Source organism: Malus domestica, chromosome 17, assembly GCF_042453785.1.
Source record: "Malus domestica chromosome 17, GDT2T_hap1".
NCBI lineage: Eukaryota > Viridiplantae > Streptophyta > Magnoliopsida > Rosales > Rosaceae > Malus > Malus domestica.
In genome coordinates, this window is record NC_091677.1 from 26,362,395 (window position 1) to 26,387,601 (window position 25,207).

A 25,207-nucleotide genomic window follows, 5' to 3' on the forward strand; every position below is an offset into this window, starting at 1 on the left:
CCAAGATATTAATATTTTAATAAACAGTACATGGTCATATTTGCCTCCGTCTCCAACCGAGGACCAAAGGGCCATAGGGCTCATTTTAGCCCTGTCACAAAAAACCGTCTCCAACTAAGGGCCATAGGGCCAAACATAATTTATTATTTAAATTTAAAAACAACAACATAAATTTGAAATAGAATGAAGTGAGATAGTATGCAAGGGTGAAAATTATGTGAGAAATGGTGTAGGAATGACTTAAGTATTTATAGAAGAAAAAAAAAGGTTTAAATTCATAACAAAAAAAAAAGTAAGGCAACGGCTAGCTGTAGTCAGCTAGCCGTTGTATTCAAAATTTTAAACTATTCGTGTCGGTTATAATCGACACGATTGCAATTCAAATTACTATTCATGTTGGTTATAATCGACACGATTCCGCCGGGTCAAACTGATTCCTGCGATGCCATTTATATTCAAATTAACATTCGTGTCGGTTATATCCAACACGATTTCAATAATAAAAATTATTCTTGTCGGTTATAGCCGACATGAAATCCGACACTTGTACACAAAATTCTGGCCAGCCCGGGGTTGGCTGGATGGCTGGAAAGGGCCAACCCTCTGGCCTTTTGGCCCTTTCAGATTCCGTCGAGTCCACGAGCCATCTGGCCTAGCCCTCGGTTGAAGACGGTTTTCGGGCTATTTTAGGCCCTCTGGCCCTCTTGACCTTTCGGTTGGAGATGGCCTAACCTCACACTAGGCTCTGTGGCGACTCACGCTTCCCGGCATTCCCCAACCGGCGACTAGCTCTAGGCTATGTGTTTTGAATGGTGTTTTTTTTTACTATTTTATGTAATCATTTAAATGGTGGTTTTCTTTTTTTTGTTTTTTTTTTTGGTACATCGACGTTTTTACACTAGGAGGAGGAAAAGTTTAGCAAAACCACACAATGAGCAGCCTAATTTGGTATCGGATTCGTCATCCACAAGATTTAAACCCAAGACCTCTTACTTCAAAGTGAAAAGGAATACTACACGATATTATCTACCCTAAAAGAAAGGATCTTTTCAAATTGGAGAAGGTATAGATCAATATTTGAAATTCAGGGACAAAAATGCAGATCATAATGTTTTCCAGGCACAGTGTAGTTGAGAGACGATTGCAACAATTAAGCCAAATTAAAAATATGTTACAAATAATGTTTTCCAGGCAGCCACCTGCCGTATAGAAGTAGAAAGTATATTGGCAACTTGTACCTGCATATACAAGGATTTAGAAAACTCGGATATACATATACATATATATCTAGAGTATTATTGCTCACATGTCATCTTTCCAAGAATTTGCTTAGAACAGTTTTCCTTAGATGCGTATCTCCGTCTTCATCATCTTCTTCAGCTTTCATATTTGTGTACAACGCACAGCGGATTACCGAGTTGACCTGCATCCTTAATCTGGCATTGTCGACAAACTGATCTGTCAGCATCTTCCTCAGCTCATCATCAGCCTTCCTATCATTACCATTGACGTTGTGACTTTCGTCTGCCGCCATAACAGTGTTTTCCACGTCCTGGGCGAGGAGCTGTGCCTGTTCCAGTTTCATAAACCATTATAATCTGGACTGGAGGCACCAGTACTATAAGCCAAATAAGACTCGTAAATGAAAAAACGATGTAGTTTAGTCATATATATAAATGCCATCATGGACCAGCATGCGATTGTTGATGAATACAGATTCATAATACAACTCACTAAATGGATGAAAAGACGAGGGCGAGGACAAGAACTAAAGGTGCATAACATACCTCCGCCAGAAGGAGACCAATTCGATTGTCAGAAGTTGTCAGTAAATCTATAGCATCAGATGGAGATGAAGTATCCATAATGAGCTTATCTTCCTCTTCAACAAGGAAATTAACGCTACATTCTTGAAGCCGATTGAGAAGGATTTCACATTCATGTAACAACTTTGCATTGGCAGTATTTGCCGACTCTGTCCTTCGCCTTTCCTTGTGAAGAATTCTCTGAAAGACAAAAACAGAACAAGATTTGGAGGATTTAAAATTGAATTTTCTTTAAGGAAAAGTGCAACTAACCCTACTTAAATCCAGAAGGTTAGGAGATATACGCAATTTTAATTAAGTGGACCTATGCAGAGAAAGACAAATTATCAAAGGTTTGCCAAAACATATTAAAATATGTGAGAAGTTTGGGAACCTATTACAAAAATCAAATGAAGCATAAGCGACATTACCTCTACTTCTAATTTCTCTTTCATCAATCGACTAAGTTCCTGCTTCAATTCTGATTGTGAATTCCGAAGAGATTTGACCTCTTTAACAAGTAGCTTTACATCTGTCTTTGACTTTGCCTCAAACTCTTCATGATATTTCTGCAAGTTCTCAAGTTGCTGCTTAGAGGCATCCAACTCCTGGTGTAACACATCATTCTCATGAAGGATGGACACTTTTGTTGACTCTGAATGCATCCTTTCGTCCTGGAATATTCGTTAACATCATCCACATAAGGACCTCAGCATTGAATAACAAAGAGGAATAAATAATTTGTGGCAGAACGAATAAAACCTGCTCAGATTTTAGTTGTGATTCCAAGTCCAAGCATCTCCTACGGAGTTCCTCCATATCCCACTGCATTTGGGTAAACCTTTCTTTTTCGGTTAAAACTGTCTGCTGCATGTTTTCTTTACAATTCTGTCTGGTAGTTTCAAGATCAACTTCCAAATCTTTGACCTACAAGAGAAAATTCCCATAAAGCAACACAAAATTTGAGCAAAGTTACAAAATTATAACAGAACAAGAAAACAATCATTCATGATTTCAAAATCATTCTCAACCCCCTTTCTCTCTTTTCCAAATCCATCAGCCTTTTTACATTGAAAACAACAGCAGAAACACCACAAATAAAGAAAAAAGGTTTACTTGAGTTTTTTGGCGAGGTAATAATTTTCCCAATGCAAGCCTATAACTGAATCAATAATTCTTTCCCGCCACTTTTGGGATTCCTTACAACTACTAATTAATCGTCAGAAAACTCATTCTTTAATGTGGCATCTGCCTTAGGTTTGGCTTTGCTCTTACTAACTCACTTGTTTATTGAATTTGATTCCTTACTTCCCCGCATGGCTGGGATATGACCTAAAATAATAATGGTGCATATACCACTAGAAATCTTAAATACTAATATATCTCTTTCAAAGAAAAGAAAAAAAAAAGAACGAAAAAGCTGCAACTAATGGATAACCCAACTGCAGCCATCTAAGTATGAGAACCCAATGGCTGGGAATAGAAGCAGACTTTGTTCTATAATACAGTCAATCAGTACCATATTAGCAGCACACTTACTAACCGTTATAGGTTAATTGTCAATTAGTGATTCAGTAGCATATTAGCAACAAAGACTTGTTAGCTGTCATAGATTATACCTTTGTTGTGAGGAATTGTCTCACAGCAACTTCTTGATTCAATCTAGCAATAAGATCCTCAACATCCGTTTTTGCTGTGGCTAGTCTCTGCTGCAATGTAGTTAGAACCCTGTTTAACTTATGTCGCTCCTCAGATGGAAAAGCAACTACTAAGTCCCTTGAAAGCCTTAAATCAGATTTGACAACAGCATTAGGAGCTTCAGAACCTTCTGCAAGATCAAGGGAGCCATCACCGAATAAATTGGCCACTCCCAAGTTAGATGTTTCAGTAACTCTCATAGAACTCGAGTCACTACCAAAACTCTCCGTTGAAAGCCTTCGAACATGGCCATCCCGGTTGTAATTTTCTATTTCTGAAAAGAACTCTGTTCCATCCATACGAAGAGGTTTGGCATCAGAGTTATTCTCGCTTACTCGGTCCCTATCTGTACTACTGGCATAACTTCTGCCAGGCATTTTGCGCCTGGAGAACCTTTCTAGGCTTGACTGGATAAAATTCCGGTTGAATATGCCAAATTTAGAATTTTCCATTGAATCAACTAAGTCATGTTCAAATGTTGAATTCTCCATGCCAAGATCAGAATGGTTATCATCTCCTCCATGCCTTGGTGTTCCATTCTCAGATACATCAAAGGGAGTATCATTACCATAATCTGATGTGATAGATGAACTAGCAGCAACAATGGAAAGATCTGAATGAGCTTGTACCAGAAATGATGGAGCTGCGCCACTAGTCGAAGAGTTTACATCTGCAGATTCCTGATTGTCTTCATGGAATGCTGTAAAGTATGACAGCCAAAAATTAATATAAGCAAATGGACAAAATCAACACATTATACATGATAGGATTTTCATCTCTAAGATGCATAAAGGATACACATACAAGACCTCGCAGCAGCTTCAAGCTCAAGAAAGGTTCCAACCAAGACATTTCTTGATAAATCAATGTCCGATAATAGCTTTTCAATCCAATCCTCCAAAGAACGCCTTCGCTGCAACAGACTAACCAATTTGAGAATAAGAGGATGAACCCTTTAGAAAAATAAAAGGCATAACAAAATCTTTTTCAGAAATAAGAAAAACCTATATTTTGTAAAGCTACATCTGCATCAACATATTTTATTCAGATCCACATTGTGTAGATGTGTGTGTATTTATGTGTGTGTGTATGTGTAGATATTTGTATAGCTATATTGGTGATGATTAAATAACCATTAACTTGGTCATATATAGAAGTTGACATATCTATGCAAAACATGTGCAAGCATATATTCTGGTTAAAGGCCCCCATAATGGTCCAAATAAAGGCTCCAGTTAAGGACTTGCATGGTTGAACCTCAGCCATTAGAACAAATAGGACTGCTGAGATGCACAGTGGATGGTTTGCATCAATCTATAAATGACCTATCGGCTCATATGCAAATTCTTACCCTAGATCATTTGTAATTTTTCTTTGGTAAATGCTTAGATCATTTGTTACACATGAATAATATGCAGGTTTTTAACAAGAAAACCTTTGGCCTCCAATAAAAAGCCCAAGCAATAGAAGATTTCAAGATTTTTTAGGGGTACAGCGAAAACCTGGCTTAAGTCTCAAAATAGCTCTGTAACTATCATTTTTGTGTGCAAGTAACCTCGCAATAACTATAAAGATACTGAGAAAACCAATGATCCAATTAAAAATTCTGACATGGGGTATTGCTATAAAATGTATCTCAACATGTATGTTACACTAAAGTTACTTCTGAATATACATATACTAATATTTGGATCGAGAGAGATAGAGAGAGAGAGAGAGAGATGTAGCCCACCTCTTCCAATAGTGTCCGACTTTTCACTCTCAGAAACCCCTTTGGAGGAGCTGGGGGAAGATCTTTTGTGGGGAACGCCTTTTTAAGCTACAGAAGACAATGCGAAATGAAATCGCTCAACAGTCCAACAAACAAGGAAATTTCTAAGATCTACGACACGTAAGGCATATATAGATAAACGTGTCTGCCTGTCTATACGAAGAAGTAGCTAATTTCAGTAACAGCATCTCAGCCTTATGTCAATAAGAGATAAGAAATTGGCACAATTGAAGATCATCCTTACCGTTATTCCAGTCATATGGATACGGGAATTAATATTATATTTATTTAACATTTAGTTGTTATTATTATTATGATATTTTAAAATATATCATAAAGAATTTACTGGTAATTTACATACATTTAGTTGTTATTATTATTATGATAATTTAAAAGATATCATAAAGAATTTACTGGTAATTTACAAGTCATATATGATTGCCTATATTTACCAGATGTAGTCATACAAATTTAAATATATAACATAGTTTTCTTTTATATAATTGGAAGAAGAAATAACATATTAAATATATAACATAGTTTTCTTTTTAAATTGGAAGATGAAATAACATAGTTTAACGTTAATTGCATTTTTTTTTTCCACCTCAACATGTGGGTACGATTAGTGGGCCAGTGGCCAATAACAGAGTCCAACACATGAAATTCAAATGGAGCGTTTTGAAGTGGCTGTCGTCTTCTTCCTCGCACATATCTGCAATTGCGCTTTCAAGGCTAAAAGCTTAAAATTTTATTCTCCTCAACATCATACGTATCCGAAAAGTTGGATACCCGTATCCTAAATGCTGGATACTCATATCCATCAGTTAACAACGTATCCATTGATCCCAATATGTATCTAAGGCGTATCCGAGTGTATCGTTAGCGTATCATATCCCATCAAGTATCTGATACGAGATAGGCGACCAAGTTGCCGTATCCATGCATCATAGTTTATTATTTATTTCAATGTCAGTCTTAGTCTTGGTTACCCTTTTCGTTATTCACCTTCTACTTTAACAAATCTACGGTTGATTTACAAATCATAAGTGCATTTCTAGCCTTAAGTTACATATGTCCTACCACTAGGCCAGATATCTCCTGTATTATCACTAATAGGTGCCACTCACAGTGTTTTCACTAAGCCGAACAATGTGCATGGAAATTGGAAAATAAATAGGCGTGTGAGAATTCAATAGAACCACACTTATAATGTACTTAGTATTCTTTTATCGTATAAGATACCAATAGCTTGTCTCCGTTTTGTCCAGCTTGGTCATTTATTTTGCATTTACTACGGATCTGCATTACTGATCCTCAATATCGTAGAGGATTTTACTATCTACATTTCTATGAATTTTCACCATATATATTTTAAGATGATACACAGAATAGAATTATCCCTTACTTCTGACTAACATAAAAACAATGTCATGTACTTTAGACTTTCCAAAATGAAATTTCACGTACTTTGAAATTTCCAAAAGAGATGTCACTTACTTCGGAAGATAGCTTCAAAAAATCGTTAAATCTTCGTAATATCCCCCGAGTAGTGGTGATTCCTTCAGGCGATTGTATACCAACTTGAACCCTATAAAACTGTTCTCTATAAATGTTAAAAGGGAAACTAACTAAAACAGGTACACATTTAACAGAAAATAATGCACAACCAACATTGCAAGAGAACAAATAGAAATCCTCACCAACATTACATTAGCATCTCCAGCCATTTCTAATCACATAATTTTGAATATAAAAATCAAATTACATTTTTTTTTTCTTTTGAAAAATTAGATAACAAGCTATTACATCTATTGGAATCACTAAAAAGCAGGTGGTACCCTAGAGATTTTTCTTTTCGTATATCAAGCACAATAAGAAGGGAACTACACTATTGAAAATCCACAAGCAAAGTTCTCAGAGAAAATTACTAAGGCACTCGACAATGAGGCTGAACACTTTTAGATTCTCTATGTGAGTTTTAAATAAAGTTGTCCTCGCCTTTACATAATCATTTATCACAATCAACCAAATATTCCTAATTTATCACCATAAATCAATCCTTAAATGCATTACTTAACAAGCCAAAAATCAACTCAATGTAGTTTTGTGCCTTCAAATTTAGTGTGAGTTACGATGATGATTTGACTATAAAAATTAAAAATTAACAATAAAATAATAATAAGATAATACTGATAATGATAATAATTATACTAGTAGAAATAAAACAGGAACAATATATGACAAAAATGAAGGACAAGAAACCTTGCAAAAGACACAGAACTAAGAGATTTGCTGATTATGGTGGAAAATCAAACTAGGATGGTCCAAGAACCAACAAGAGAAGCCCATATGCTTAAGCAAAGTGCTTCAATATAACCACGTATAATAAACAAACTACTAAGTAATGGACTGCTACACAGGAAAGTCCAAATGTAGATAAAGATAAACTTAAAATTATCAAAATTATAAAATTAAAGAACATGGGTTAAGAACTGATACATATCTGTAATTAAAATTATAAGAAAATACAAAAGTATGGAGAGAAGCCGAAGAGAGAGAATTTGCAGGTAAACAATAGACAGTGGCCTATTATCTGCCTAACCCAAGATGTTGGATCTAATCCCTCATTATTAGGGACAACGAAAATCTACCAATTTCATTGGCCGATTAATTTGGAATAATACTGCTGATAATAGCATTAAGTGGAGGGTTTCTCAATCTTCAATTTGGGAGACTATGAGAGGAGCCTTGGAGTTATACCAGCATTCCAACTAAAATTGTCTAAAGAGAGAGAGTTTGGAGCAAGAGTGTCCTTCATGGAATATATGATAGTGTCCTTCATGATATATGAGAGTATCCAATTGGATACAAGGTCCAGGCTAGAGATTAACTCTTGAGTGGTATTTACTTGTACGTGTTTGTTCTCTCTTCCAGTGAAGTTGAATAGTCTGGACGTCGGCATAATTACCCTGAACCACATAAATATTGGTATGCCTTTTCATCTCCAACTACTTTTTTAAATTATTTCCATAATTCGTATTTGTCGTGATTAGGGGATTCATGTCACCTATAGTTGATGTCAAGAACAGCTATGACTGATACAAATGAAAATTTTCAAAAGATTGAACATTGAACAAAACAAGTAACAAGTAAACAACTCAGATGTTGCAAGAACAAAGTACAAACTAAATGATCACTTTAGCACACATTAGTAACAATAATGCCAATGGAAGAATAGTTGTGCACAAGTAAATGTACAATAATCTAGATAATGTTGTCACAATCGAGAACAGAAATTAAGTATAAATCTTAAAACTAAAAATTTTCATTAAAAAATATACATACCACCACAGGATCTGAACCTCTTGACTTGGGCAGGAACATCCAAGAAGGAACAGTGACACAGTAACTCCATCCTGTATGTGGGTTATGTGGCCAAACAGAGTCTCGTCCATCCTTCATTCAAAACCCAAAATAGATTATTACAAGAAGGGGAAAAAAAACAGAATCATCTAAATTAGAATCATGCAGAATCTTGTTCCTGCAAAGCCAAATCTGTCATATACTACAAAACTGATTGACTTACAGCATACAGGTCATGTCAGTGACATATTTCATTCACTATATAGTTGAAGTACTGGTCTAGGCTCACACCACAAAAATAAGGCCAAATGGGAGGAGGTAACCTCTACCTTTTTGCAATTAACAGTTCACATATTGTATTTCACCATATTTACGATGATTGGCAGACACCAATAGGTATGTTTGTCTTAACAGAGAAAACTGAACTAAATAAGTTACCTGACCTAGATGGAAATATACATGATTAAAAAAAAGTATTATACCATCATTTCTAGTCGTGTAAGATGGAAATTTATCCATGATACTTAAACTTGGACCTTCAAAATCTAAGCATATAACTGCAAAAACGACAGCAAAACGTAATTCTCTGTGAAAATGAAAATCCAGATTTAAATACCATCTGTTATACTTATTTTCAGGTCTTATAGTAATTTAGGCCTCAACTTCTTTCTGTAGGTGAACCACCAAAACCCTACATAATAGCTCAACACTGTTTTTGGTAGATCTCTTCAATTGTGAATTTCAGATGCAGCATACAACCAATTCGTAGGGTTCCTGCGACATTGTTTGTTCTAAAACCCCCTTTTTTCCCAGAGTGAAATGCGCATAGAAGATGCAGCATCCTAACATATTACTTCAAATTGATCTTTCTATCCTCTTTTGCAGTATAAAAAATATAAAATTATTCTCAAGAGGGTTTCTATTTCACTTCCCTGCTCCCACACCTAGAAATACTTTACAAACGTCTACACCTGTTTACACTTTCCCGTTTATATCTTTCAGTTTACATCCAACAATGTCCTCTCCCCCAAAACTTCTTCCCGAGCTTCCATCCCATCCCAGATCGACCAACCATACCATATCATTAACACCCTTAGAGAAACATTGTCAACATACATACCCATTGACTGTGTGAAACATTTCCTACTTAAGGCTTGTGGGACTGTCAAAAGCCCAGACATACCTATTCCATTATTTTGCAACCCATCACTACTGGTATGGATCAAAATTTATTCTCTCATCGCCACTCTGAATTGTCGTATTTTCAGTAAACAAATTATATGTCCATTTTCTTTTTTTTTCCTTTTAGTTATGATATGTCTTCTAAAACATAACTAAAATAACTTTAATCACCTAGGTCTGAGATCAAGTGCTTAAATTTAATCATATACTTCATCAAATTTCAAACTTTTAACACATAATTAATTCACAAAACCAGTCGAAAAATTCACCAAAACCCACTTACCTAAATTCCAACCCAAATCCAATAATTAATTCAAAAAAAAATTAAAGCTTCATAACTGGGTGTCCCCAAAAGCCATAAACTAAACAAAACACGATCAGAAAACGGAAAGTTCGAGTACCCATTTGCGAGGAGGAGGGCTCCAATCCATGCCCAGAGGGAGAGGCGAAGTGCCGTCGTGGCGGTATTTGGGAGGGCTGCGACTGCGCTCCACGCGCTTGGTGGTGCTTTTGTTGTCATAATCGTCCCTGGCATCAGAAGCTACGTCGTCGGTGCGATGAGGGGCAGTTCGGGAATCGGAGAGTAAAGAAGTAGGGCGGTGAGGGAAGGGATCGGAATAGGGATCGGAATAAGGATCGGAGAAATCATGGGAGTTGAAGTCCATGAGAGAGAGATCGTGCGCGTACAGATTCATCTTCGGTTCGTTGTTGTCTGTGTTCTTGGTGTCACCGCAATTAGCATGAACTACGAAGGCTTGACGCCAAGTAATGTGGACGCGATCCGGTTTGATGTTAAAAATTTAACCGGATCAACAAGCATTTACCGGTTCAATTTGGTCTGATTTGTTTTGACCGATCTTATCATTGAAATCGATCCGAATCGAACGAAATCAAACTATTGTTTATTGGTTTTTATCTTCAATTAAATTGTTAATTGGTTTGATTCAATCAGTTTAAGCTTATTTTAAAACATAAAAGATTTAAGAAAAAACATTTACCATTTTAAGAGTTTTAATTTTTTTTTGCATATTCACACATCTTACATATTTCAATTTGATTAAAAGATTAAAGCTTTTTTTTTCAACACAAAAATGTTATGAAGTCAACTAGTGCTAAGTTTTAATTAAATAAAATCATGCTAGCAAACGACTTACTATCTATTTGTATCATAATATTTTACCATTTTATATGGCATCTTAGGTGGAAAACCACATTTAAATAATATCAATTTTTATTCAATTAAAGGGAATTAAAAAAAAACCAAAAAAAGGAAAAGTCCTAAAACAGTAAAATCTAGCAAACATAAAACTTAATGTTTCTTCTTCTGCCGTCCTCTCCTTCTCCTTCATTCTACGCTTTCCTAGTGTCACGGGATGACTCTTTAAGCCTTCCGCCCGTGCGGCACTTAGACTTGAATACCTCGACGAACAAGCTAAGTAAGCCTTCGAAGCCTCGCTTCCCCGGATCGAATCACAAAGAAAGCTAAGATAGCTTGGAGAATGCTAAGATCACTTAGAAGATGGGAGAAAGGAAGCTTTGTATTGAAAGTTAAGAGAACTTTACAATTGCTTACAATTCTTGGATGGTTTGGCCAAATGGCCTTACCTCCTATTTATAGGCCTAAGTCACCTCCTCAATGGAGGGTTCTAGAATCCCCTACTTACATCCAAAAATATCTAGCATAGTTCTAGATACAACTTGCCTAATCTAGATTATTCTAGGTGAGGCTTAAATATGTACACTTGTGTGGAATGTTCCGGAATACCCTAGATTATCTTGAATGCTCCGCCACGTTCTTGATTTCTCCGGGACGTTCCAGAAGCTTCCATGAAGACATGGCTTCATGGGCTTAGATATATGATGTCTTGGGCATTTTCTTTGTTTTTAACATGCGGCCCGTGACATCCTCCCCCACTTAAGCCGTCGACGTCCTCGTCGACTCTTGCCTCTCGAATGTCTGAATCAAGTCCTTATATTGCCATAAGGACATCTCCTTCTCCCATGTTGCTTCGGAGTATGGTAGCCCCTTCCATTTGACAAAGTACTCCACATGCTTTGGTTGTCTTGGTCGCACCACGACACGCTTGGCTTCAATGCTCTCCACTTCTTTGTCAAATGCCTCCGTCATCAAAGGGGGTGCTCGATGAGACTCACCTCGACTTGGTTCCTCATCGTCCGCATGATAAGGCTTCAAGTTGCTCACATGGAACACCGGGTGAAACTTGAGGCGGGGTGGGAGTTCCACAACATACGCGGCTTTGCCAACCTTCTTGATGATAGGGAATGGTCCCTCATATTTCCGCAACAAGCTCTTGTGCAAGCCACGAGTACTCTTGTGCTGAGATGCATTGAGCTTCACAAAGACTTGGTCGCCAGTTTGGAACTCCACATTCCTTCTCTTGCGATCCGCCCATTTCTTCATCTTCTTTGAAGCCTTCTCCAAATGAGCTCGAGCAAGTTCGTGGGCTAATTGCCACTCCTTAGCAGTTTTGAAAGCGGCTGGACTATTCCCCGTGTAGCCAGTCACGACCGTGTTCGGGGTCAAGGGTTGTTGCCCTATAGCCAACTCGAACGGACTTTTCCCCGTCGACTCCGAACGTTGCAAGTTATAAGAGAATTGGGCAACATCAGGTAACTTAGCCCAATCTCGTTGATTGGCACTAACATAGTGCCGCAAATAAGTCTCCAACTCGGGTGGCGACATCCTATAAGGTGATTTGGAGGGAGGCTTAGCACCAGGCTCCAACTCAATCGCATGGTCGACCTCTCTCCTTGGTGGCAACTTCTTTGGCAGTTCCTTAGGCATCACGTCCGCAAACTCCACAAGGACGTCTTCCACTTGTTTCGGCAAAGGCCCGTGCTTCTCCTCCCCTTCATTCAACATTAGGGTTGCAAGAAATGTGGCCTCGCCTTTCTTCCAAGACTTGGCAAATTGAATTGCCGACAAGTGCTGGGTACACTTTTTGGCTTGCCTTTCCAATGGCACTAGGCAAGGTTGTCTTCCGTCGGCCAGGATACAGAAAATATTGTAGAAGGGAATGGGAAAGGCTCGTACCTTGTCCATGAACTCTAACCCAATGACTACGCCATAGTCGTCCATCTTGACTACGGTGAAGTCGATTGTTCCCTTCCATGTGCCAATGTCTACGTGTACATTGCGCGCAACTCCAACAATGGGGGTGGCAGCGGAATTTACCGTCTTCACGCTACCGGGCTCCTTGGTGACTCGGAGGCCAAGCCTTGTGGCTTCCTCCGACGTCATGAAGTTGTGTGTTGCTCCCGTGTCCACCAACACACGCGTCGTCTTGTCACCAGTCTTGACGTCGACGAACAATGATCCTCCCCCAACTTGAGCCTTAGGTTGTGGGAGGGTTGTCTGGATGGCATTCAGTAGACGGATGCATCCCATCGTTGCATCGTTACTCTCCTCGGCCTTGTCCTCCTTGAAGGCCATGGCCTTAAGGGCCTTCTTTTGTGGGCAATCTCGCATCATGTGAGGGCCGTCGCATAGGTAACAAGTGGGTTGCCAAGACTTACCTTTGCCTTTGTCATGCTTATCGGCTTTCTTCTCCTTCGGTTTGCTTGTCTCGGCCTTGTCATTCGGCTTGTGTTCTCCCCCACTTCTCTCATGGTTACCCCTCTTCCCCGTGGACTTGGAATCCCCTTGGTGGCTTGATTTAAACTCAATCAAGGATTCAGCGGCGGCAATGGCATCAGACAATGTTTGCACGTGCCTCCTTTGTAGTTCGAGTTTTGCCCAATTTTGCAGTCCACTCATGAAGTACATGAGCTTGTCTTCCTCTAACATGTTGGGCACCTCGAATAACAAGCTCACGAAGGCGTTGACATAGTCTTTGACGCTCCCCGTTTGCTTGAGCCACCTTAGTTTCTCCTTGGCTTCGTACTTGGCATTTTGGGGATAGAAGTGCAACATAAGATCTTTCTTAAATTCATCCCAAGTGGTGAGAGAGAACGTACCTTGCTCAATCTCCATGCTTCGGCGACGCCACCACATAAGGGCATTGTCAGCTAAGAACATGGTTGCCGTTGAGATTTTGGACTCGTCATCTTCAAGCTTTAGGTACTTGAAGTATCGCTCCACGTTCCACACGAATGTGTCGAGCTCCTTTGCTTCCCTCTTCCCATTATAGGATTTGGGTTTAAAGGAGTCGATTACCTTGGAGTCCAACGCCTTGATTTCCCTCGACCCTTGCACGAATTGCTTCACGACTGCTTCTTTACAAAACGCCACATCTCCCTTAAGTTCCCTTGTGTCCTTTATCTCTTCTTGAAGCGCCACAAACCTTGCCTCTATGTTGTCAAGGTGAACCTGGACTTCCCTCCGCATCTTGTCTGCCATGGTGTTGAGAGCGCCAAGGAGCTCATCTCGTAGCCCTTCCACCAAGCCACGCAGTTCATCCTTACCATTGTCCACCATGGTTTGGATTTCCTCCTTGTCGACAACGTCCTCATCAAGTCGAGTATCGAACTCGAGTATGGTTCGTTCCACCTTCTCGAGTCGCTCTTCCATGGTCTCCATCGATGCTTGCAAGTCCTTTAACTTTGGCTTGCTCTTGGCAACGTCTTGGACCTCGGCAGTACGCTCCCTTAGGTCGGAGACTCCGGACACCATCTCTCCACTTGCCATATCCTACTTTCCTTTAAGTGATTCACGAGCTAGGCTCTGATACCAGCTGTCACGGGATGACTCTTTAAGCCTTCCGCCCGTGCGGCACTTAGACTTGAATACCTCGACGAACAAGCTAAGTAAGCCTTCGAAGCCTCGCTTCCCCGGATCGAATCACAAAGAAAGCTAAGATAGCTTGGAGAATGCTAAGATCACTTAGAAGATGGGAGAAAGGAAGCTTTGTATTGAAAGTTAAGAGAACTTTACAATTGCTTACAATTCTTGGATGGTTTGGCCAAATGGCCTTACCTCCTATTTATAGGCCTAAGTCACCTCCTCAATGGAGGGTTCTAGAATCCCCTACTTACATCCAAAAATATCTAGCATAGTTCTAGATACAACTTGCCTAATCTAGATTATTCTAGGTGAGGCTTAAATATGTACACTTGTGTGGAATGTTCCGGAATACCCTAGATTATCTTGAATGCTCCGCCACGTTCTTGATTTCTCCGGGACGTTCCAGAAGCTTCCATGAAGACATGGCTTCATGGGCTTAGATATATGATGTCTTGGGCATTTTCTTTGTTTTTAACATGCGGCCCGTGACACTAGTCACCATCTTCCCTATGCCCTACAAGAACACTGCTTCCACTACTCTCCATGTTTTAATTATGGGAACTTTAACGAAAAGCTCTCGGTACTGTTCATTTTAACGAAAAACCACATTTTTACACTAAAAAGTCAATCCTGGTAATATTCACTTTACCTTTTATTTTTTCCTTATCATTAAAACTCAAAGTTTTCAAACTTTTTTCATTAGTTTGCCTTTTAATTATTGGTAAGCATTGATTGTTATTTTTTCATTGAATTTTTTTCCCCTTTTGTGTGTCTGTATGCAGTTTCTTTCATTCTTCATTGTTACAAATTATTGTTTTTTCATCCACAATCATGTTGATTATTGTACTTTTGTTGAGTTCATCTTTTTAATCGGCTTCTTAATCTCCACCATTGCAAGTTGCTATTTGCTATCATTATTTTATACTAGTCAACTGTTGAATGTTAATGGGAAGTCCAGTATCATTGTAGACTGAATTTAAGCATCCCCAATTGCTTTAGTTTGCTTTTCTCTCTAAATTGGTTTGCTGTAGTTCTAACAAAATTATGATTTTTTTTTTTTCACTGGGATGATTTTGTTGTTTAGAGCTACTAAGTCACTTTATTATTTTGTTTAATTGTTGAAAGATTGACAATGAAGATTGAAACATCCCCCAATGAATCAGAGGGCATTAACCACATGAATAACAATACAATATATTAAGGTAATTTACTTTTTATTTAAACAATCGTAGAAGTACTCTTGATGATTGTGTGGATTATATCAACTTGTATAATTATGTTTTGTAGGGCATGGACATCTTATAATGAGATGATTGAAGAAGAAGAAGAAAATGTAATTGAAGTGAATTCTAATATCATTGAAATATAAAGCAACGGAGATGACATAGAAAATAATGAGATTGATTGTAACATTCCACATCGCTTAGAAGAGTTGATCCTCTAAGTCTTTTATGTACATGACCACCTCTTCCTAGCATGAGGTCTTTTAGGAGCTCACTGACTTCGGGTTCCATAGGAACTCCGAAGTTAAGAGAGAAATGAGCCAGAGCATTCCCAGGATGGATGACCTACTGAGAAGTTTTGCTCGTTTGAGTTTCCAGAAACAAAACAGTAAGGGCGTGGTTGATGCCTTAAAGCGGACAATATCGTGCTACGGCGGAGTCAAGCCCGGGATGTGGTGGGGGCCCGAGCCAGGATGTGACACTGATAATGAGAACATGATGAATGTGGAAGAAAAAGTACAAGAGCTTCGAGTTCAAATGTTTTTTGACAGTGCAGATGAGGTGCTTAGATATTACTAGAGATATGAAAGACAAACATGGTTTTCAGAGATAAGGATAATCAATGAAGAGAGATGATAAATTGAAATATTTTACTATGACATGTGCATGATTAGGTACATCAAAAAGTACTTCAAGTAATCCTCTTAAGCCACGTCCAAATATAAAGAATGGTTGCTATATTCTTAGAGTAGGTTTACACTCGGGTATTGGAAAGTGAAGAGTGAATACTACAAAGCTGGATAATAATCATGGTTTGAGTCCAACAAAAGCTCGTAATTGGAGGTGTTACTGAGAGATTAGTTCGGACATTAAAATAAAGTTTGATGTGAACAATAAAGTTGGAAGAAGGGTAAACAAAAGTTATGAGAACACTGAAATGTTCAAGAAAAAAAAAATTGTAGAAGTTATATCGAAAACGTACGACGCTTACGACTTGGGAAAGATGATGCTATTGCAGTTCAAAATTACTTTGTAAGAGTGCAAGCTCAAAATGCAAATTTCTTCTATGTAATTGATTTAAACAAACATGATAGTTTAATAAATGTATTTTGGATAGATGCAAAGAGTAAGGTAGCTTATAATGAATTTGGTGATATTGCTATATTTGACACGATGTACTTGACTAATAAGTACACTATGTCATTTCCTCATTTTGTTAATCATCATGGCCAATCAATCTTACTAGGATACATATTGATTTCAAGAGAAAATACTGACTCTTTTATTTGGCTGTTTAAGATATGGCTTTAATATACGTCAGGTCATGCTCTAAGTTGAATAATTACAAATCAAGATAAAAACGATTGAAGTTGTTTTTTCCTATACATGAATATAATCATTCTGTTCACACAACATACATATTATTTTCATCACACAATATATATGTTATTCTCATCAATCATAAATTTCAGATCCTACCAAATGATAGATAGCTGGCCAATTTTTTTCAGTAAAAAAAAAACATATGGTAATTTATGATGTCCATTTGTGTGGTTATGAGCTTTCCAGTTATTAAGCTATAATATTTAATAAAATGACGGGGCATTTGAGCGGGAAAACTTCCTGCTCACCTTAACTCATTGGAGAAAAAACTAAAAGAAGACTTAAATTCTTATAGTTGTCAGCCTACACAAATTATCTTGTTTAGTTGCATCAAGGCTATCAACCAAAACAAGAAAACATATGAGGCAGATATGTTATATTACAGCAACTTCAAAATGTATTAAATGGAAATGCTTTTGTTTACATATGAATTTAACACATTTGTCTTATGTTTACATAAAAGGAAGTTGACAAAGCCAATATGATTCAGGAACAGAGTAACTTAACTGCATCAATATTGCTTGGTGATGACATTGAAGCTCAACTTTCACCAGACGACCTGATGGAACATGACCATGAAGATCATTTAAGGGTTCCAAACAATGTCAAAGGGATTTTGGATGAACGTCGTCTTATGACCCGTAGAACACAAAGTCTTAGGGGAATAAATAAGTTAAGAAGGCACCCAATGATACAAGGGAGCTAATGAAATTTAATTACAAATGACAAGCAGTAGAGTCTACCTATACTGTTGCAAGATTTTTCAGGTTCCTAAGAATGTTATCTCAAGAGTCACTTTAGCCACCATATATGCTTAATTCAGTTATGGCATAATTATGTTTATAAATGTCTAGATTATATGTATTAAGGATTCAGATATATTACTTTCAACAAAATCTAATTAATGAATGATGAGTCTGACACAATGCAGAAGTGTGCTACACTATCTAAAAACGATAGAAATGCTCTAAAAAATCACACGAATGGAACCAGGACATTTGTACAAATCATACATGAATATGTAAGGCTTTCCTAGTTGTTTTGCACTATTTTAAATTTAAATACATGTTATTGCAAATGTTATTAAGATGAAATGTTGCTGTTAAGATATGAAATATCGTGTAAATGGAGATCATAAGTCAACGTCAACTTGCATTAGTTAATACAGTAGAGTTATGAAATAGGTTCTCATGTATACGAATTTATTGGTATGCACCATAGGCCCAAAAACAGAACAATCACTCATATAACTTATGAATTAATATGGAAGCATGATTGAAATATCTTTGATTTAATAGATTACAAATTTATATAGAGTGCATATGAATTAGTAGTTAATCTTGTCATGTAATTGCAAGATGATTTCAATAAAAGGCTAAAAAAGTAAGATGACATATTTGAGATGGTAACTGATGAGGTTCATCATACTTTATACGTTGATTTATAAGGGCTTGAGAGAAGCAATTGCGAGGGTTTGTGATAAGTGTTGTGTGGTCTGATGTGCCAGGTATCATAACTGAGAAAAAAGAAATTTTTAGAGAGCTTGAAGCACTTAAAGCATCATATGAGGAGCAAAGAGAAGCTGCAAACCAAGCTAGTTAATATTGAAAATGGGAGACTTAGGATTGCGGTCGTTGAGAGAGAGGAAAGGCAAAAGGTTGAGTAAGCAAATGTGCTTGCACAAAGTGCAGACCAATTCAATAGTGGCACACAAGAGGCAGATAGACTTGGAAGTGGAGACCATGAAGCGTGAAACATGGGCTGTGATTATGCACACATCAAAGAAGAATGCTGATGGAGACATGGTAGAACCAAATGGAGTTGATGTGATTCAAGCTTATCTCAATAGAATTGAACTAGGGACTGCTTTGAAAACCCCAGCAGATGAAGATCTTGAAGATAAACGTTTTGTTGTGATTCAACATACGATTTTTTTTGTGAATTTTGCTTGATGTGTATACTAGAAATGCCATAGGAAATGCATATAACCAATTGGGTGATTTTTGTTAGCTATTATCTAATTGATGTGCATAATTGTATACATGGGATAAAATGCACCATCAACACCCTTGGCCTACTTGGTTGTGTTGGACAAAATGGTTAAATGTAATATGCTTTCTCTGTGGTACAAATCTTGTTACTGATAAATTAATTGTACATAAAGTTTGGTTGGTTGGAAATGTGAATCCATTTGTCAAATTTACATTTCATTTGAATTTTATATTAAGAACATGTGTTTTAATATACTACAAAGCTATTAGCAAATTTTATATTAAGAACATATGTTTTAAAAGGCTCGCCTCAGGGCGCCCCTAGGCCGCCTGGGCGTCAGTGTTCTCTCCTCTATTTTGAGGGAGTGGGCGGAAGGCTTTGCCAGAAACGTCAAAGCGGCAGAGGCACGCCTTCAGGCGTCCAGGCGTCCAGGCGTCCAAGCGTCTTGTTTGGTTAAAAAAAAAAAACCCTCCTAAACCCAAAACGACGCCGTTTAGGTAGAGATTTTTAATTCCATATCCATACGGACCGTACCTCATCTCTCTTCTTCCTTTGATTGCGTCCTCTGCCTTCTTCATTCTTCAGAGCAACGTTGCTGTCACCCAGCAACATCACCGTAAGCAAGCGCACAAATCCCTAAATTTAAAGGTTAAGGTTTCTGAAAAAGTTTGCGATTTTATTTTTTTATTTTTCTTTTAAATTTCTATATATAGTTTGTGCATAGTATATAGGTTTTATATATAAGTCTTACAAAATTGTTGTATAAAACTGCTTACAAAACAAGCCTAATTATTGTATGTAACTTTGTATAGTATGTTCATATAATTATAAGAAGTCAAGTCATATACTTTCACGGTCCCTATGCAAGTGTGAAGTCAAGACATATAAATGCCTAATTATATAGTTTACATAGTATGTTCATATGGCCTAATTATATAGTTTTGTTTATATATTATTTAGGCATTGAAGAATATGCATTGGAATGCTTATTGTTTGTTCAAAAAATGGATTAATTATATGCATCGAATGTTTATTGTTTAGGCATTGAAGAATATGGCTTCTTTTAAGAAAGATTTTGCTTGTCATGGGCAAAAGATTTGGATCCTATCACCTAGCACTTCTATTGTGTTTTTTGTAATCACAAATGCACGGGTTCAATTTCTAGATTCAAACATCACTTGGGTGATGTAAGTTCGGGATGAATGATTAGTTGTAAAAAAGTTTCTCCCAATGTGAAGGAACAATGCTTTGCTAATGTTATCGAAACTAAAGAAAAGAATAAAGATAGCCATGAGTTGTGTCGTGATGGTGGAGAAAAAAGTGAAAGTGGTGGGAGTGAGAGTGTGAGTGTAAGTGCCACACATTCACAACAAATCGGTTCTTTTCTCCCACCTAGGTCAAGGGGATCAATTGATAGGTATGTTATATCGGAAGCTCGTCAAACCACATTGAATACACCTTTCAAAAAAGAGGAAAGCAAACAAACATCCCGAGCACTTGCACGATGGTTCTACACTAGTGTCATTTCTTTTAATGCGGTAAACAATGAATATTAAAGCAATGAAAGCGGTATCCAATTTTAGTCTCAGCTTTGATGCTCCTATAAGCTATGAATATAGGACTTAGATACTTAAAGAAGAAGTTGAGGATGTAGAAAGCATGATGAAAGAACATGTAAATGCTTGAAAAAGATGGATGCACTATTATGTTGAATGGATGTTCGGATGGAAAAAGTAGGTGTTTAATCAAATTTCTTGTCAATAGCTCATAATGTACTTGGTTTTTGAAATCGGTTGATGTGTCAGCCTCTATTAAGAATAGAGATTTATTATATGGCTATTTGGATGATGTTATTCAAGAAATTTGGGAGGAGAATATGGTTCAAGTTATAGCCGACAATGCTTTGAACTACAACAATGCCGGGGCATAACTTATAGGGAAGAAAGATAAGGTGTGGTGGACTCCATGTGCAGCTTATTACATTGATTTGATGACTCAAACATGCTAGGTATATTTCAAAGTATCTATATGGACATCAATGTGTACTAGCTTTGATGAGAAAGTACACCAACAATTTGGAAATTTTTCGTTCGGCGGTCACTAGATTTGCCACTTCTTTCCTCACACTTCAAAGCTTACAAAAACAAAAGGAAAATCTTGTTGCTTTGTTTGCCTTTCAAGAATGGTCGGAAAAGTACCTATGCAAAATCCGATGAAGCAAAGTTAGCTAAGCATCATGTGCTACATGATCGTGAGTTTGAGGTAAAGTTTCCTTTTGCATTAATGGTGTTCATCCTCTTGTTTGTGCCTTGAGAGAGGTTGATTCGGAGTAGAGACCCCCCCCAACGAGTTTTATATATAAGTTGATGGATGCCACAAAAACGAAAATTGCAAACAATCTTAACAAAGTGGAGAAAAATATGCCTATTTGGAGAAAGATCGTAGATTGGACGATCAACTTTATCAACCACTACATGCGACGAGCTATTACTTAAACCCACAATTTCGGTATGAGGAAAATTTCACAGATAGTGATGAAGTGCGAAGTGGGTTACTTGCTTGCATGGATATGATGCTTGGGAAAAAGAAAGAACGTGAAGAGGCCGATATTCAATTGGATTTATATAATGGTAGGCTTGGTGAATTTACAGATTTTATGGCTATGCAAACTAGGAAAAGGCGAACACCAAGTAAGATTTAATTAGTCAATTGTTAATATATTTTTATCATTAACCCTTAAATTACTTACCTTACTACTATTGTTTTTGTAGCGGCTTTGTGGGAGTGCTTTGGGACTAAAACACCCGAGTTAATGAAGTTTGCTTTCCAAGTTCTTAGCCTTACTTCTAGGGTGTCAGGATGTGAGAGGAATTTGAGCACATTTCAAAATGTAAGTAAATATAATATTAGTATCAAGTGTCATTTTTGGTTAAGATGATTAGACTTAAATAATAGAATTGATTTATTTGTAGATTCATACAAAAAGAAGGAATAAGCTTAATGTTTTAGCCTATGTGAAGTACAATTTAGCTTTACAAGAGAGAAGTCAAAAGGAGGAAGAAGCATAATCACATTGTTGTGGAAGAAATTGCCTTCAATGATGAATGGATAATGGAGATAGAAGATCCTACATGGCTCGAGGATGAGTCATTGTACAATGTTGAGGCTATAAGAAATGTGCTTCCCCCGGTTTATGAAAGTGGCCCATACATTCGAGAGCCTAGAGAGTTATCCTCCTCATCGTGAGCCTACTACTCCACACCAGCCTACTCAACCTCGAAGTCCTATTACGTACAAGAGAAAACGAGGTAATGAAGGATCCTCAAGTCGAAGAAATTTGGAGTATGATTCAGAAGATTCTTTTGATGAATTGATAACATACTGTACAAATTCATCTAGATTTGGCAATGAAGAGGATGATGTTGCCTTTGATTTAGATGAAGAGGATTTGGATGAATAATTGATTTAGATAAAGATGATTTGGATGAATAATTGATTTCTTTGTTTGTATTACTTTTTGAATGATGAATTTGGATGATATTACCTTTGAATGATGAATTGTAACACTTGGAAAGTATGTGTGTGTGTATATATATATATATAAATGATAGTAGTAAAATTATTTTAGCTTTTAAATATTAAATAAGAAAAAGAAAAAAAAAACAGACAAAGGATGAGCTAACGTGTAGACATCCTAAACTCTTCTTCCCAACCATCACATGGTGGAGAGCCAAGAGAATCTGATCTTGTTCATAAATTTTGGGGGTGATGTGGGTAGTTTAGAGGGGTGAGTAAGCATTCTAAAATAGAGAATGCAATGATGGGGTTAGAGAGAGTATTTCTAACTCTCACAGAAGAACTAAAGGAGAGCGAGAAGTTTTGGAAAAGGGAAAAGTAGGAAAACGGAAAAAAGGGAGATGAGAGAGTGCCTGGTGTGTTCTTCAATTGGTACAAAAGGTTAGCTCAAATTAGTTAATTTTCTATTTTCTTACCACTGCAACTTTGATTTCTAGAAAACTGCAATGGGTGAGCCTCACTGTGGCTCTTGTTTTCTCTCAATCCATTACCTTTTTAAAAAGTCTTCTTATATATTTGAAATTAGACATGATTAGGAACAAAGCCCAATTTATTTCACCGATTTTGGTTGAGATCTTCTATGGAAAAATATGATTTGAAAATGTGAAAAAAAATCTGAAAATCTCTGCAGATTTTCTGCAAAAAAGCTGTTTGTGAACTCAACTTTGGAGCTTGATTATTTTCTTCTCTTAAATCCGTTTTGAGAAACTTTTATTAGATTAGAAACTAGGTTTGTTAAGCTTTAAAATCCAAGTAATTGCATCATTCCATGGAGTTTTGAGGGATGAAAATAGGGTCACAATATGAGGACTTAAGCATGGTTCATCACGAGGTTGTGACAAGGATATATTTGGGTAAACTTTTGATAGGCTGAAATTGAATCTTCATTCTAGTTTTATGCTAACTTTTATTATTATTTATGTGATTTTAGGCCTGGGAGTGACTCCGGACACTTCGGAGGCTTAGAGAGGTATTCTAGTTAGCTGGACACGAGGTATGAGCTCTATTTCCCGATGATAGGTCTATATCATGTTTAATCTTTGTGATATTAGTAACTATATCTAATACAATAGTAATGAAATGCTTGGATGAAATTGAATCCTTTGATTGTCATGGTTGTGTTATGGGTTGATAGTTTCTTTTTCGATGAATTTTATATATCGACTATGTTAAATGTTGTTATGTTTTGATGAATGGTTGAGTTATGTAAAATTGCTGGATTGAATATGTTGAGGTTTACAATTGTATCTATGAAATTGAAATGCTCATATTGCATTACATGATACAGAGTCAAGTGTTGGGTTGTGTAAAGTTTTGGTTAAACAAAGTGTTGAAAAATTATATATATGTTCAAGCGTCGGGGGAATGGCTTGAACATATAGTTAGGCATCGGGGGAAGGGCCCATATTAATGAAACTGAAACTAATAATAAAATTTAGGGTTAAGGGAGGAATGGGAGTTAACTTATATTCTATGGTGTTTGGAACCAGGTGGTATAAGCATGATATGAGACGTACGGGTTTGGATGCCATAAATATAAGTTAGCGGGATTAGAAGGGAGTGAGTTCATGGGTACTTCTTTGTCATATCATTTGTATTTTACCATATTGTTTGATGCATGACACTTTGATTAACTGTGATAAACGAACTTGAACGGTATATGATTCCTACTGGGCATGAAATTCACACACCCTATTAGCTATTGCAGGTACCAGTATGAAGGAACATGAGGATGACCTGTCTCTAAATGAATAGCCATATCATATGTGTGTTGGTTCCTAGTTGTAATTAAAATAAAGTGTCTTAGTATCTTAAGAGTGTGTGGTAAGAGTACTAAAGATGTATTAAATAAACAGATCTAAATGAACTTTTAGATGGCTCTGGTTCCATCATAATTTTGTTGTAATATTTCAATTTTGTTTTACTAAGATACTATTCATGCCCTAATTTGATTATCATCCTTATTTTCAAATTTGGGGTGTGACATGAATTTAGATGATTTTATCTTTTGAATGACTATGGATTTGAATGATAAATTGAGAATGGATGTTTATTTTACAAAGTATTATTTTTTTTATACAATTATATGTATAATATATAAAACATATATATTTAAAAAATTTAATCCCATGAGGCTTCACTTCACGCCTAGGCGGGTCTATCCCTCGGATGCCTCAGCCTTTTAATACACTGGCTTTAAATTTCAGACTTGATAATAATATATAAAGAGTTCCATGTGTACAAGGTGAGAACATATTGACTACTCTATACGAATGAGTCATTAGAAATTTTTAGAGGAATATATTTTGACGAGATAATGGATTAGAATTGTCATGGATGTTAGTTTTCTTTTGATGAAATAATGGATTGGAATTGCAATGAAATATCACAAAGAACCCAGATACAAAATTCAAGAAACAAACAATTACAACTTTTCTAATATATAACAAATTTCAACGAAATATTGCTC

General features: G+C 36.9%; 1 protein-coding gene and 1 long non-coding RNA gene across 2 annotated transcripts; one reads left to right on the plus strand and one right to left on the minus strand.

The window, feature by feature from the left end:
- Positions 1 to 1,130: 1,130 nt before the first annotated feature.
- Positions 1,131 to 10,711, minus strand: LOC103437290 (PX domain-containing protein EREX). The gene is made up of 10 exons (XM_008375768.4): positions 10,221 to 10,711; positions 8,620 to 8,730; positions 6,772 to 6,870; positions 5,236 to 5,322; positions 4,308 to 4,416; positions 3,425 to 4,203; positions 2,568 to 2,732; positions 2,237 to 2,479; positions 1,788 to 2,006; positions 1,131 to 1,570 (listed from the first exon to the last, which is right to left on the minus strand). The coding sequence occupies exons 1-10, from the start codon at positions 10,512 to 10,514 to the stop codon at positions 1,310 to 1,312; spliced, it is 2,367 nt and encodes a 788-aa protein (XP_008373990.1). The 5' UTR covers positions 10,515 to 10,711; the 3' UTR covers positions 1,131 to 1,309.
- A 12,178-nt stretch (positions 10,712 to 22,889) lies between these two features.
- Positions 22,890 to 24,632, plus strand: LOC114822654 (uncharacterized). The gene is made up of 3 exons (XR_003770790.2): positions 22,890 to 23,118; positions 23,669 to 23,731; positions 24,446 to 24,632. It is a non-coding gene; the product is annotated as an uncharacterized lncRNA (long non-coding RNA).
- Positions 24,633 to 25,207: the final 575 nt, after the last annotated feature.

Excerpts from the sequence above, each read along its gene's own strand:
- LOC103437290 (XM_008375768.4), bottom strand. The coding sequence starts at position 10,514 with ATGAATCTGTACGCGCACGATCTCTCTCTCATGGACTTCAACTCCCAT. Across the intron at positions 6,871-8,619 it reads GAGGTTCAGATCCTGTGGTG|TTTTATAGGGTTCAAGTTGG; the intron begins GTATGTATATTT and ends TATAGAGAACAG. Across the intron at positions 5,323-6,771 it reads TTTTGAAGCTATCTTCCGAA|CTTAAAAAGGCGTTCCCCAC; the intron begins GTAAGTGACATC and ends TGTCTTCTGTAG.